The sequence below is a fragment of the Mycteria americana genome, unplaced genomic scaffold (genome assembly GCF_035582795.1).
Source record: "Mycteria americana isolate JAX WOST 10 ecotype Jacksonville Zoo and Gardens unplaced genomic scaffold, USCA_MyAme_1.0 Scaffold_130, whole genome shotgun sequence".
NCBI lineage: Eukaryota > Metazoa > Chordata > Aves > Ciconiiformes > Ciconiidae > Mycteria > Mycteria americana.
Window position 1 is genome coordinate 1 of NW_027445470.1, and position 14,021 is coordinate 14,021.

Here is a 14,021-nt window from a genome sequence, read left to right on the forward strand (position 1 = left end):
TATATATATTTATAAATAGGTGTACAAATATGTATGAATAATACAGTATTTCTATATATATAGCCCTATAGATGTTTTTAAGTATACATTTATATATGTGTGTAAACATTTATAAAGCTATAGAAAGTAAGTATATACAGCCATAAAAACATAGGTATGAAATGGAAAAACCCTTTTTCAATAAGAGCAAATGCAGTGAGCAATTACAGTTTACATGTGAATAGAAACAAAAGGAAAAGGCCAGGTTGGGGTCCCCCACTTTGCCAGGCTGCAGAACAAGCCCTGGCAGGGCTGGGGTGGGGGGGCCTCAAGAGGGCGGAGGGGTGCCGAAAAGGTGCTGGGGCAGGGACAAGCTGGAACATGCCCATGGGCGGTGGCCCTCTCCTAGGAGGCCTCCAAGGGGCCCCATAACAAGAGCCCAGTCCTGTGAGCTGGACTGGAGGCCCCCACATCCCAGCCCAGCCCAGCAGGGCGGCCATGCAGGGTTACTGGGACAGACTCTGGGCTTTGCATGGGGCAGCAAGGCACAGGCCATGTGGGCTGTGAAAATGGAAAAGCAGGACAAAATGCCAACCTCAGAAGAGCATGTTCAGGGGAACAAAGAGGAAAAGGCCTGGAAGGGATCCCCAAAACAACCACATGAATGAGGAAAACCAGCCAATGGGCCTGTGAACTGCAAACTGCATTTTGAGGTGTCACACTAAGAAGGGTGGTGGTGGGGAACTTTCCCCATGGTTTGGGGGATCTCACAACTACGTGCAAGACCATCGTGGGGTGCAGGCTGGTGCTACATGTTTTTCCTTGTCCTTAGGTTGATGAGCTGATCAAATGTTTCAAAAACTCCATCTGACTGAGTGAGGGGAGAAGTCAGGAGTGGGCTGGGATTTGCCCAGGTCCACCGGAGCCACACCAGCCAAACCCAGTACAGTGTCTGTCATGTCAAAGGATGGGAAAGGGCGTGGTGGTGGTTGATGCAAATTCATTGAATACTGCAGGACCCGAGCAGGGTGCAAACGGTATGGAATAAGGGCTGGAGATTGTCCGGGGTCTGGCTGGGACGGAGTGAATTTTCTTGATAGCAGCCCTCATGGTGCTGTGCTTTGTGCTGGTGGCTAAACCAGTGCTGATAACACACTGCTGTTGTAGCTATTGCTGATCAGCGCTGGCACAGCGTCAAGGCCTTCTCTGTTTCTCATTCTGACCCCCCAGCAAGGGGAATGGGGGTGGGCGAGAGGATTGGAGGGGACAAAGTCAGGACAGCTGACGCGAATGGACCAAAGAGATATTGCAGGCCATATGGTGCCTTGTTAAGTACTAAAACTCGGAGGGGAGTTTCCACAAAGGAGCCATTGCTCGGAGACTGGCTGGGCATCGATCTGCTGGTGTGAGTGATTGCATCTCCATGCCTTGTTTCCTTTTATTTTTTTCCCCTCCACTTATTAAACTGTCTTTATCTTGACCCATGTGGGTTTTTTCCTTGCTTCTGCCCTTCCAGTTGTCTCCTCCATCGTGCTGGGAGGGAAAGAGCGAGGGACTGGGTGGGGGTTTAGCTGTTGGCTGTGGTAATTCCAAAAGACGAGCACATAGCAAACAGGTTGGTATATGCTTGTGAGGTCACTGCTGCCTGAGCAACCGATAGGCCAAGGGTAGGCTAATGGTTTGTGTAGGAGCCTGTGAGGTCACGTGTTCCCTTGTATCTCATAGGTGAGCAGAGAGCAAAGAGGTGGATATGTGGTGGTCAGGTCCCTGGTGCCTGAGCAGCTGATAGGCAAGAGGGAGAGACACAGCTTGGGTATGTACTTGTGATGTCACTCTTGGCTGAGTAGCTGATAGGCCAGGACCAGGTACACGGCTTGTAAAGGTGCTTGTGAGGGCATTGGAGCCCGAGTACCTCAATGGCAAGTACATGGCAAATAGGCAGATACGTACCTGTGAGTTCACTCTCGGCTGAATAGCTGACAGGCCAGGAGCCAACCCGTGGCTTGTGTCTGTGCTTATGAGGTCACTCATGCCTGAGGAGCTAGTAGGACAGGAACAGGCCTATGGATTGTGTAGGTGCTTGTGAGGTCACTGGTGTCTGAGTAGATGATAGGCCAGGAGCTGGCACATGGCTTGTGAATGTCTTGGTGATGTCAGTGATGCCTGAGTAACTGGTAGACCAGGAGAAACATGTCTTGTGTTGGATTTTTTGAGGTCACAGGTGCCTGCGAAGCTGGTAGGCCCGGAGTAAGCATGTGTCTTGCGTAGGTGTTGGCAAGGTCATTTGTGACTGATTAGCTGATAGGCCAGGACGAGGGCTGTGTAGGTGCTTGTGAAGTCACTGCTGCCCTAGTATCTGATAGGCCAGCAGCAGGTCCATGGGTGGTGGAGGTTGTTGTGGTGTCACTGGTGCCTGAGTAGACGATAGGCTAGGAGCAGACCAATAGCTTGTGCAGGTGTTTGTGAGGTCATTGGTGTCTGAATACCTGATAGGCCAGGAGCAGGCACTTGGCAGGTTTAGATGCTATGACATCACCTGCAGCTGAGTGGCGGATAGGCCAGGACTATGCACATGGCTTGTGTACGAGCTTGTGATTTCCCTGGTGCCGGAGTAGCTTTTAGGCAAGAGCAGGCCTATGGCTTGTGTGGGTGCTCCTGATGTCATCAACATAATGGTTAGACCCCACCCAAATATGGCTTTTGGGAAGAACCATCGTCAGCAGAAGCCCGTACACAGCACACACAGGCGTGTGACAGTGTAACTCATGAGCACGCAGCAGCAGAAGCAGGAGGGTGTGAGGTCACTGTCAGTAAAACTCCTGAGCATACAGCGATGGCAGTCGGAGGGATGTGAGGTCACGTCACCGATGGCACCCCGTGGCCATGGGGCTGAGCGTAGAGCGGTTGTGTGTAGCAGAGGGGCATCACGGGGGATGGGATCTGCCCGGCCCCGTGTCTGCGAGGCCGAAGGAGCAGCCCCTGCAGCCCTGGCTGGGGCAGTCGGGGTGGGGGTGGCTCGGGGGCACCGCAGGGATGTGCCTGGGCACGGTGCCAGGAGGAAACCACAGACTTCCTGCCCGGGCGCTGCGCGGGGAGCGCGGCGAGCGCTGCGAGGCCACGTGGGCTGTGGTTTGTGCACCTGCAGGCTCCAGCTCCCGATCCACCCGCGGGGAATAACGGCCCCTCGCTGACAGGCTGAGAGTCAGGGACACGGCTGAGCCTCTGGGCTGCACGGCTGCTGCCGGGGCAGGGACATGTCCCAGCTCCGGCTCCTGCGAGGGACTCACCGTGGGGCTCTCCAGGGACGGGTGCGCGAGCCAGCACTCCTGGCATGGAGCTCTTCCCCTGGCCAAAGCCTTTTTCCAGCTGCTGCTCCCAGCAGAGCGGGGTCTGTAGCAGGGGCAGGGGCTGTTTCCTTCCTGTCCTGACACAGATCCCGGTGCAGTCTCAGCTCCGTGGTTCCCACGGCTCGGGCTTGGCTGGACACTTGCCTCATGGGTTCTTGAATGAGAACCGCATAGGAGGTGCTCAGTGCTCCCAGTCCCACAGCAGGGTGCAAGGGTGACAGACCCATTTCCCCTCCACACCCAGCTTGTCCCATGACGATCCCCCATCACAGCAACCATGACACGCGCAGCGGGACATATACGTCCCTCATATATGGTCATGAACGGCGCTGGAGAAGTTCATTGGAGGACTGGGCTGTGTCAGAGGGGAGAAAGCTCCCAATAATGTCTAAAAAGGTGCTGCTGCTTCGATTGGCTCCTCCTGCAGCTGGGTCGGCATCTGCAGAGATATATTACCCTCCTGTCATCGTTGTCCCCATGAGTCCCCAGGAGCCGTGAGAGGGAGAGGACTGCAAGAGGGCCGTGCCAGCAGGGCAGGAGGCTCAGGATGGAGATGGAGGGAGTCCTGTCCCCTCGGGTGCTGTGGCTGCTCCTCTGGGTGCAGCAGTGCAGGGGTAAGTGCCTGTTCTCTTGTCCCACTGCCTGCGTCCAGCAGGCACCAGTGGGGTCAGCAGGATACCGCTGAGAATGGGGTTTCTTTGCAGGGGCCACTGAGACGAGGGGCAGAAGGTGCTCAAGTCAATCGACCCTGTGCCTTTCCCTGTGCCTCTGTGGGTGGGAGAGGGAGCTGTGGGCCTGGGGGCACGGGGCCGTACAGGGGTTGCTGGGCTGGTGAGGAGAGGGTGCCCTGTGCAGGGCCGGGCACAGTGTGGGGCAAGGGGTCCTTGAGCTGGGAGGAGGTGCCGCAGGCTGTGGGGTGGTGAAGGGCCCAGAGGTCTGCTGTTGGGCACCCCCAGCACTTTGCAGCCCATGGGAAGAGGGGGGACCCCCACACTGCCCCAGGGACAGCCCAGAAGGAGGAGGGAGGGATCCCACCCTGGTGCCTGTGACTCGGCCCAGGCAGGGGGGACCTCCAGACCTGCACTGTGGGGCTCAGCACTCTCCTGACCATTCCTGTGTTGATGTTTGAAGGGGCTGCGGAGGTGAGGCTGGCGAATGGCGGCTGGCGCTGTGCTGGAAGAGTGGAGGTGAAACACCAGGGCCAGTGGGGGACTGTGTGTGATGTCTCCTGGGACATGAAGGACGCTGCAGTGGTTTGTAAGCAGCTGGGCTGTGGGTCTGCTCTTGAAGCTCCTAAGTATGGACATTTTGGGCCAGGATCTGGCCCCATTTGGATGAATGAGGTTGGCTGTGGTGGCACCGAGTCTGCCCTGTCTGACTGCAGACACCGCGGATGGGGTCAACACTACTGTGATCACAGTTGGGACGCTGGAGTGACGTGTTCAGGTGAGGGGCCAGCCTGTTCCCCACCTCTGAGGCCAGGATGGGGAAGGGACCTGGCTGTGCCCTCAGGGACAACGAGTGGACACCGGAGCAACGTCCAGGGTGGTTGGTCACACTGCCAAGCTGGGACTGTCATTGCTGGTGTCCATGGTCCCGGAGGAAAGACCAGTGGAAACCCACCCCGGGTGCCCACCCCATGCCTGGCCCCTGAGGTGACTCAGCCCACCCTCGGTCATTGCCTGCACTGGGAGATGAATCCTCCTCCCTGCCCTTGGCGTCTGTTGGTTCCCATCTTTCATCTCCCATTCAGCCAGGACCTGTCTGGCATTGCCAGGGGCCAGGTCCCACCATGCCAGAAGCACCGAGAGCTGCTCATGAGGCCACCCACACCCCCAGGGAAGGGCGCAGAGCGGCCGGGGACTTTTGGGTTTTGCCTCCTGGCAGGCATGTGTCCCTCGGCCTAAGCAAAGGGACTGCTCAAAGGGGAAAAGCGCTGGCCTCGGGCAGAGGAGCAGGGTGGCACAGGGCACCCCATTCCTCTCCCAGGGTCACCCCACAAGAACCAGCCCACATGGACATGGCCCCATGCTGTCAGTGCTGACCCGCTGCCCAGCCTCTCCTGCCCACCCCAGCCCCTGGTTGCCCTGTGCCACAGGGGCTTTGCCAGCACTTGCACTGTCCTCGGCGCCTGTCCTTGCACGGGGAGCTCGTGTCAGCCCAGGGCTGCTCCTCTGCCCGCTCTCCTGCCCTCTGCCTGCCCGTTGATGGGGATGTGCGTGCCTGGCCGAGCACTCTGGCCCTGGCTGAGGACCCCCTCCCCGGACAGGTGCCAGAGTGGGGGGCTGGCGCAGACACCGACTGCAGATACAGCTGTGCCATGCCTGTACCCTGTGGCATGGTCCATCTAACAGCAGTGTCCCAACAGCCTGAGACCGCCCTGAGACCAGGCTGTGTTTCTGGCGGTTCCAGGGGTTCCTCAGCCTGGCCCTGAGCTCAGCAGGCAGAGCAGGCTGCAGCAGCCAACAGTGCCTTGGCCAGTCTCCCTGTGCCCCGGGTGCTGCAGTGCCTGTGGCTGGTGCCAGGAAGCCCAGGGTCTGCAGGATGGCAGCAGTTTGTCTGAGCAGTGCCTGCGGCTGGGGGTTTGGGAGAGAAGCAAACCCACAAGTGCTGTGAGGATGCATGGGGAGCGGCAGGGGGCCCCTGGTGTGTTTGTGCCATCAGCAGCCACTGGGAGCTGCTGGGGTGCTTGTGGGGCTCTTTGCCTATGGCCTCCTTGGAGATTAGGTGGGATGTGGGCAGGTTACTGCCAGAGGGCTCTGGGAACTCACAGGGGTCTTTGGTTGCTCCAGGATTTGTCCAGCTGGTCGGAGGGGACAGCCCCTGCTCAGGACGCGTGGAGATCCATGATGGGAACCAGTGGAAAACTGTCTGTGACTCAGACTTTGGTCCCAAAGCTGCCGATGTGGTCTGCAGGGAGTTGCAGTGTGGCACAGCCCTGTCCGTCCCTGGGGCAGCTCACTTTGGAGAAGGGGCTGGTGCCTTCTGGAACAGAGAGCTGCAGTGTGTGGGGAATGAATCCCTTCTCATCTCCTGCCCCAGGGGATCCCCCAGGGACCAGCCCTGCACCCACGCAAACGCCGCTGGTGTCACCTGCACACGTAAGGACTCAGGGTGGGGTGTTACTTATCCAGCGCTGTGCTGAGAGAAGGGGAGCAGGGCAGGGACTGTGCTGTGCTGGGCATGAGGACAGAAGGGCTGAGTTTGGTTGTCTGCAGCCCTAAAATCGTGCAGAAGGAGGAGGATGGCAGGTTCTCCTCCATTTGGCCACTCCTCCACTTCCCGAGGGAGCAAAAGCACAAGTCCGCCCTCTCTCATCATTCTCTGTCCGCAGAGTTCACAGGGTTCAGGCTGGTGAACGGCAGCACGGCGTGTGAGGGAAGGGTGGAGGTTGAGGTGCTGGGGACCTGGGGCACCCTCTGTGCCTCCCGCTGGGATCTCTCGGACGCCCACGTTCTCTGTCGTCACCTCAACTGCGGGTTTGCGGAGTCCATTCCCAGAGGAGGGCGTTTTGGGAGAGGACCCGGCCCTGTCTGGAGAGACTCATTCCACTGCAACGGGACTGAAGCCCACCTGGGACAGTGTCCAGTGACCGCCCTGGGGGCCTCGCCGTGCTCCCAGGAGAGCAACGCTGCTGTCATTTGCTCCGGTGAGTCCCACAGAGCCCAATCCCACACCCACAGGGGTGTCTGGGTGCCCCCAGCAGCAGCAGCAGCAGCAGCAGAGAAGGGTTGTGAGCTGCAGAGCAGGGCTGGGCTTTGCCCTCACTCCTGGTCAGCACAAGTCCCAAACTGTTCCTGTTTGATCGGGCAGGTCCCCCTTGCTCTGATCCCTGCCAGCGACACAGGCTCCCAGTCCCAGGTCCGCAGGGATGCAGAGAGGCACAGACGTGTGGGCTCTGCCCCATGGCTCAGCAGTGCCAATGCCAGCACTGAGGTTGGGGAAGGCTTGTCCTGGTGCCGCCTGTCCCCAGGCCACCGCCGGCTGCTGCTCCCTCCTGCGGGAGCTGCCCCAGCTGCCTCAGCAGGGACGTGTTGGGTGGCTCTGGCCCAGCAAGAGCAGAGAGGGTCTTGCCCAGGAAGGCTGAGGGACGGGGAAACCAGCCATGTGGAAAGCTGCTCCTGAAGCTCGCCACAGAGGGCTGGGGGTAGGTGGGTGAGCTTCAGGGCACCGTGAGGGTTCCAGAGCCTGGAGAGGTGCTGCAGGTTTCTGGGCTGTCTGGTGCTGCTGAGGGCTGGGGCATGGCTGCTCTCCCCAGGCCCAGACAGCTCCTCATCCCTGCGGCTGGTGGGTGGAGGGAGCTGGTGCGACGGGCGAGTGGAGATCTTGCAGCGCGGGACGTGGGGCAGAGTCCTGGATGACCAGTGGGACATGCAGGAGGCCAGCGTGGTGTGCCGGCAGCTGCAGTGCGGAGAGGCAGAGGCAGCCTACAACCCCCCGAAGCCTGAGAGAGGGACGGGTCCCGTGGGGCTGCGAGGGGTGCGGTGCGCAGGGCACGAGGCCAGGCTGACCCTCTGCAACACCTCCGTGCCCGAGAGCGCGCTGGCAGCAGGGATTGCAGAGGACGTGGGGGTCGTTTGCTGGGGTGAGTGGCACTGCACGGGCCCTCCCAGGCTCTGGGCTGGGTGGGCAGCCGGCCCCTGATGGCAGCTGGGCTTTCTTCCTGCTGCAGGGAGCCGGCAGGTCCGGCTGGTGAATGGGCCCGGGCGCTGCGCTGGCAGAGTGGAGATCTACTACCAGGGCAGCTGGGGGACCGTCTGTGACGATGGCTGGGACCTGCCCGACGCCACCGTCGTTTGCCACCAGCTGGGCTGCGGAGGGGCGGCGCAGGCGGTTGGCTCTGTTCACTTTGGGAAAGGCTCCGGTCGGATCTGGCTGCAGGGCGTGAACTGCTCCGGGGCCGAAGTTGCTCTCTGGGACTGCCCGGCAGGGTCCTGGGCGCAAGACAACTGCGGGCACAAGGAGGACGCAGGAGTCGTCTGCTCAGGTCTGTGCTGGGACCTGGTCCGGGATCCCAGTGCCCGGGGAGGCCAGGACAAGGGGAGAGCTGGCAACGGCCGAGGCTGTTCATGGCCGCCTCTGAGCCCCTGCCCAAGCCCACCCTGGCTACGCCCATGCATGGGTCCCCTCAGTCCCACCCGGGGGGCCCTGGGGAGCTGAGCCATCCTGGAGGATTAGCGTGGAGGGCAGGGGTGTCTGTCAGTCAGGGACTTTTCTCTGCCCATGGCTGCAAGGGGGACTTGCTGGCCATGCCTTGCCTGGCTGAGGGCCTGGGGGTGCAGGGGCATCCCTGCTCCCACAGCCCCGGACCAGCCTGTTCCCATGCGGTGCCTTTCCTCCCAGAGTTCGTGGCCCTGAGGCTGGAGAACAGCAGCAACTGCTCCGGGCGCCTGCAGGTTTTCTATAACGGGACATGGGGGAGCGTCTGCTCAAACTCAATGACTCCCAAAACGGTGTCGCTGGCATGCAAGGAGCTGGGCTGCGGGGACGGAGGGTACCTGGAACCATACCCGACCTATGGCAGGCTGCCTGGCCCCGCCTGGCTGGATCGCGTGCAGTGTGGGGAGAGAAACAGCTCCTTCTGGCAGTGTCCCTCCGCGCCCTGGGACCCACGGTCATGCGATGACCTGCGAGACGAGACCCACATCACCTGCAATGGTAACTCTCACCCCCCCAGCCACAAGCATCACCCCAGCTCCTGCTCCCTGCTGGGCATTTTCAAACGCAGAGACACAGCCCGCAGGGGCTTTTCCTTTGCATGCCAGACCCTTGTGCTGCTGGGGGCACAAACAGGATTTCAGCTCTCAGAGCCCCACACATTCACCAGCAGTTGCCAGCTGGGCTCCCAGCAGCACCCGTGGGAGGCAGAGGTGTCTCCAGGCAAGGTCTCAGAAGAGCCCAGCCAGGGCTCTGAGGAGCGTCCCCTCCATGGACGCCCTCCTGCTGCTCTGTGAACCAGGGAGCCTTTGGGGCTGAGCAGTCAGGGTGCCCCACAGTGCCGTGCGTGTCCCTGAATGACCGGGGTTCAGCTGCTGCCGGGAGCGAGGCTGCATGGGGAGGCACAAGCAGAGCTCAGCCCCCCTCTCTGCTGCACCACCCCCTGCAGCAGCCCCTTCACCCCAGCATTTCCTTCTGCAGGGAGACGGCCAGAAACGCCCCCGGCGCTGGGGACCGTGTGCCCAAACTCCACGAGCTGCACAGGTCGCTGCTCCTCTGCAGGCCCCTCTCCCCTGGCAGGGCTCTGCCTGCAGTGCCAGTGCTCTGAGGGTCTCTGCCTTCTGCAGACAGCGAGAAGATTCGTGCCGTGGGAGGCGAGAATGGGTGCTCAGGCAGAGTGGAGATCTGGCACGGCGGCTCCTGGGGGACGGTGTGCGACGACTCCTGGGACATGCAGGATGCCGCGGTGGCATGCAGGCAGCTGGGCTGTGGCCCTGCAGTGTCTGCCCTGGACGAGGCTGCATTTGGGGAGGGGACGGGCCCCATCTGGCTGGAGCAGGTGGAGTGCCGGGGGACAGAGCCATCTCTGCAGGACTGCTGGGCCCGGCCTGGGGACAGCGGTGCCTGCCGGCATAAGGAGGACGCTGCCGTACGCTGCTCGGGTGAGCGGCAGGGCTGGGACCCCTCACGGGGGTATTGGCGAGGAGCTGGGGCAGGCGTTTTCCCTGCTGGGTCCCATCATGGCTCCAGAGCTCCTGAGAGCATGGCTGTCCCTGCAGAGCATGGGAGCCTGGGGCCAAGTGGGCAGCAGCTTCTGTGGGGCTGGATGTCCTCCAGATTCTGCTCGTGGGGCCCTGCAGCTGCCAGGGGCATCTCTGGGGCTACCCACGCCATCCTGTCCATGGCCCAGAGCAGGGCCCTGGGCTCTGTCCCAGCGACCCTGAGAGCCCTGCAGGAGACGCAAATGGGTGGGATGTGTCAGGGATGTCTGCACACACACACACACACACACACACGTGCACACACACACAGCGCGTGCCAGAGAGGAGGCTCCCTGCTACCTGCACACCCACCCTCTCAGCCCAGCTCTCCTTCTCCTCCTCCGCAGCTGCACCCGGGACAGCAGCACCAACTCCCCGAGCAGGTAACCTCTCCTTCCTGCCAGCGCTGGGTCTCCCGAGGCCGGGCTGTGACCCACGGCCGGAGGGAAGGGGCTCCTTGCTGGGGTGGGAAACTGTCAAGAGGAGGCACCGGGGTAGCGGTGGGGGAGGTTGGGGAGGGCTGTCGTTTAACCAGCAGAGTGGGCGCTTCCCCATCACTCCCCCCCGGGGTCCCTTACCCCTGGTGTAATGGGGGTGAGCTCTGGGGTATCCCAGCCCCCCACCTCTCTCGGAACCGGTGCTGCCCTTTCTGTGCTCCTACCATGCAGATCCCACCCCAGGCCGTGCGACCGGCAGCAGGAGAGTCTCACTGCCCGTTATCATCTGCATCATCCTGGGAGCCCTTCTCTGCCTGCTCCTGGCCCTCCTGGCCGGGCAAGTGCGAATCGCCAGGGCTGGGCGCAGAGGTGAGACCTTCCCCCGCCATCCCAGGGGAATGTGTCTCCTGGCAAGGCCGGGGTGCTGTGGGGTGTCAGCGAGCGGTACAGGCAGAGCTGAGGGGACAAGAGTGTGTGCTGCCTGCTGTCCCACGTACCGCCCCATTGACTGCCTGAGCATGGGCCAGGGGTAGGGGGAGTGCAGAGATGGGCAGATGTAGGGATGGGGTGAAGAGAGAAATGGCAGAGTGGGGCTGGGGGAGATGGGAGGAGAGGGGAGACAGATGAGGTCGTACCATTGGCAGTGCTCTGGGCAGCCCTGGAGGGGGCTCTGGGGCAGGGAGATGCTGGGAGAAGCGTGGGGCAGCAGGGTCCGTCCCTGTGGTGTCAGGCCCCCAGGCTGTTCCTCCACCCATCCCTGACCTCCCCGCGGCAGGGCAGGGGCCGTGCTATGGATCCATGGGGCAGAGAGGGAGCAGCTCCAGGGGCAGAGGAAAGGTGGAACTGCTCCCAGCTCAGCACCAGGGGCCTGACCCAGGGTCCAGAGGGGCACAAGGGCTGTCTCTGAGGGGATGGTGTGAGGGTGTCACTGCCCCAGACCGTCTCCATGGGGACATTGCCCTCACTGAGGAAGTGGCAGCAGTGACCGGACAGCGCAGCGGGTCTGTGCTGTGGGGACAGCCCTGGGCTGGCCCAGGGGAACAGGGCTGGGGGAGCAGAGCGGGATCCCCTCCCCTCTCTGCCCATCCCTGGGCCAGCCCTGCCTCTGTCCGCAGGCTCCGAGAGAGCTTGGGAGCCTTTCCCTGATGCCGTGTATGAGGAGATCGCTTACAGCCCGGCATGGGAGAAGCAGGCGAGGTTCAGCGGCCCAGGTGGGTGAGGGTCCCTCATGGGGGGCCCATCTGCAGGGCTCTTTCCCCTGGCCCCCACCCAGGGCTGACCCCCTGCAGACCCCTGGTCGCTGCAGCACCGGAGCTGTGGGGTCTGTGGGGAGAGCAGGCAGGTCCCGGGCCCAGGAGAGAAGCTTCCTCCCCACCAGCTCTGCCCGTCCCAGCCTGGGACAGCCCCTCTCTGCCTGCCCCTGCACCCCAGGGGACGCCTGAGGGGTGAGGGAAGGTGCTGTCCCAGGGCATCTCTGGGAGCCCCTTTGAGATGGGGTTGTCCCAGGGGAGCAGGCTGAGTTCTGAGTGCTCCTCTCCCCTCAGCCCTGGCTCTGGAGCTCCCCTGTCACCAGCAGCACTGTCCGCAAGCCGGGTCAGTGGGGCTCAGCCCATAAAAGCTGCTGTGCCTCTCTCCAGGCTCCTATTCAGAGGGGTCCCTTACCAAGCTGCAGCCCTACCCTGGGGACAGCAAGGAGGAAGATGGTCCGGGGCCAGCACCAGGTAACAGGGGGCAAGAAGAGGTTGATCTCTCCTCCCTGCAGCCATGGGATGGACAGCAGTGTCACTGAGTGTCACCCTCACTGTTGGGTAGGACGTGGCGGGGGGGTCTCCTGTGGTGCTGCCAACACCATTGTCTGAGCCCCATGTCCCTGTGCATCCTCCCATCCGCTACTCTGCAGGATGTCTCTTCTCACTGTCACCAGCTCCCCTCTCCTTTCAGACATCCCTGTCCTGCCCGGAGGTGACCCAGCGGATGGCTATGATGATGCCAGGGAGGTTTCTGACCCTGCGGAGGATCCTGCCCCTGGGCAGGGAGACTGGGAAAAGTCCAGGGTGCCAGAGGAGGGAGCAGGGCCCCGGGCTGCATCCAGAGGTGAGAGGGAAAGACAGCACTGCTGGTTCCTGGGGTGCCACCCCTGCTGCCAGCGAGTTGCTGCCGTACTGAGAGCCCAGCCTCCTGGGATGGGGGAACCTGCCCCGGGAGTTTTCCTTGGGGAGACCGGGGTTGGGAGGGGGAGCTGAACATCTCAGGACTGGTGAGGAGAAGGGAGGAAGGTGATGTACAGACCAGGAGGGACACCCCATGGGGTGAACGTGCAACGGCCTGCCTTGCTGCTTGCAGGGGCAAACCTGCACTCCCAGAGAAGTGCTGGGGTCCCTGGAGCTGAGGGAGATGCCCGGTCCCTGTCCCTGGAGAGCACAGGCTATGACGATGCTGAAGACGTGTCTCCGGTACATCCCCCTGAGGACACCAAGGCTGTGACACCAGAGCTCAGTGCACAACAGTCCCTGAGCCCTGGGCACGGAGAGCCCGTCCCTGCCGAGCAGCTGGGTGCAGCCAGCCAGGAGGAGAGGTCTGTGCAGCTGGGAGAGCCGTGAGCATCAGGAACCCATCTCCTTTTTCCAACGGGCAGCAGAAAGAGCTGGGATTTCCTCTATTTATATTGCCTGCTTTACACCTTCCTTCATGTGTGTTCCTATTAAAAGGCTTTGGGGTTTGAGCCAGAGCTGGTGCTTGCCTGCCCAGGTGTCGGGGTGTCCCCTGAGGCTGACTGGGGGGAGCAGAGCACAAAGACATGGCAGTGGGGAAGGGGCACATCTCGGGGACTGCGGGCTCAGGGTCAGGCTGTGGGGCTGCTGTGCTTTGCGCAGGAGCTGCTCCTGGGCAGAGCTGTGTCACTGCAGCGCTGCCCAGTTGCCAGGAGCTCCCTCTGTGCCAGGAGCCCAGCCCAGCTCAGCACAAGGACCAGCCCAAGGCGCCAATTTGCTTCCCCCTCTGGGCTCCCTTCAGGTGTCCCTGGGGCTCCAGGGGAACCTGCTGTGAAACAGGCTGAAGGAATCACTGAGGTTCCCTTTCTCATTGCGGGAGACAGACTTCTTCCCAGCAGTGCCATGTCTCCTCTCAGGAAAAAAACTGGGCAGGAACATTGCCTTTCCTTGTCCCATCGTTAGGCAGGACACCCAGAGAGTGCCAGGGAGGGATCTCCTTTACCCCTGCAGAGGGAAGGCATTCAGCTGAGTCAATGGAGGCACCTCCTCCTGTGTTTTTAGTCCTGGGCCCAGAAAAGGACTTGTGTCCCTCCCATGCACACCAGAATCTATGATCTAAATCCATGAAAGGAGGTGGGATTCCTCTTGCCTCAGTTCAGGTGTGCACAAAATGGCCACCTGCATGTGAGCTCCTTGTCTCAGCTCTGATGCTAATTCCTGGAGATGGAGGGCAGCAGTGAGCTGCTCAGACACCAACACCTGGTGCCATGTGAGGTGCTAGAGATGGCCCAAGACATGTGCAGGGACCTGCAAGCTCTACTGGAGCAGCTCTGAGAGACCGGACAACAT

The 14,021-nt window shown here is 61.5% G+C and overlaps 1 protein-coding gene across 1 annotated transcript; it reads left to right on the forward strand.

The window, feature by feature from the left end:
* Window positions 1-6,033: 6,033 nt before the first annotated feature.
* LOC142403171 (scavenger receptor cysteine-rich type 1 protein M130-like) lies at window positions 6,034-13,061 on the forward strand. The gene is made up of 13 exons (XM_075489360.1): window positions 6,034-6,427; window positions 6,661-6,975; window positions 7,585-7,911; window positions 7,999-8,313; window positions 8,670-8,984; window positions 9,465-9,527; window positions 9,611-9,925; window positions 10,372-10,407; window positions 10,693-10,830; window positions 11,577-11,672; window positions 12,099-12,182; window positions 12,403-12,555; window positions 12,805-13,061. Exons 1-13 carry the CDS (start codon window positions 6,034-6,036, stop codon window positions 13,059-13,061), a joined length of 2,808 nt encoding a protein of 935 aa, XP_075345475.1.
* The last annotated feature ends 960 nt before the right edge of the window (window positions 13,062-14,021 follow it).

Bases quoted from the DNA above. Each gene is read 5' to 3' on its own strand.
- LOC142403171 (XM_075489360.1), top strand. From the start codon at position 6,034: ATGGCCTCCTTGGAGATTAGGTGGGATGTGGGCAGGTTACTGCCAGAG. The intron at 9,528-9,610 runs GTCGCTGCTCCT...TGCCTTCTGCAG, and splicing joins AAACTCCACGAGCTGCACAG to ACAGCGAGAAGATTCGTGCC. The intron at 9,926-10,371 runs GTGAGCGGCAGG...CCTCCTCCGCAG, and splicing joins CGCTGCCGTACGCTGCTCGG to CTGCACCCGGGACAGCAGCA.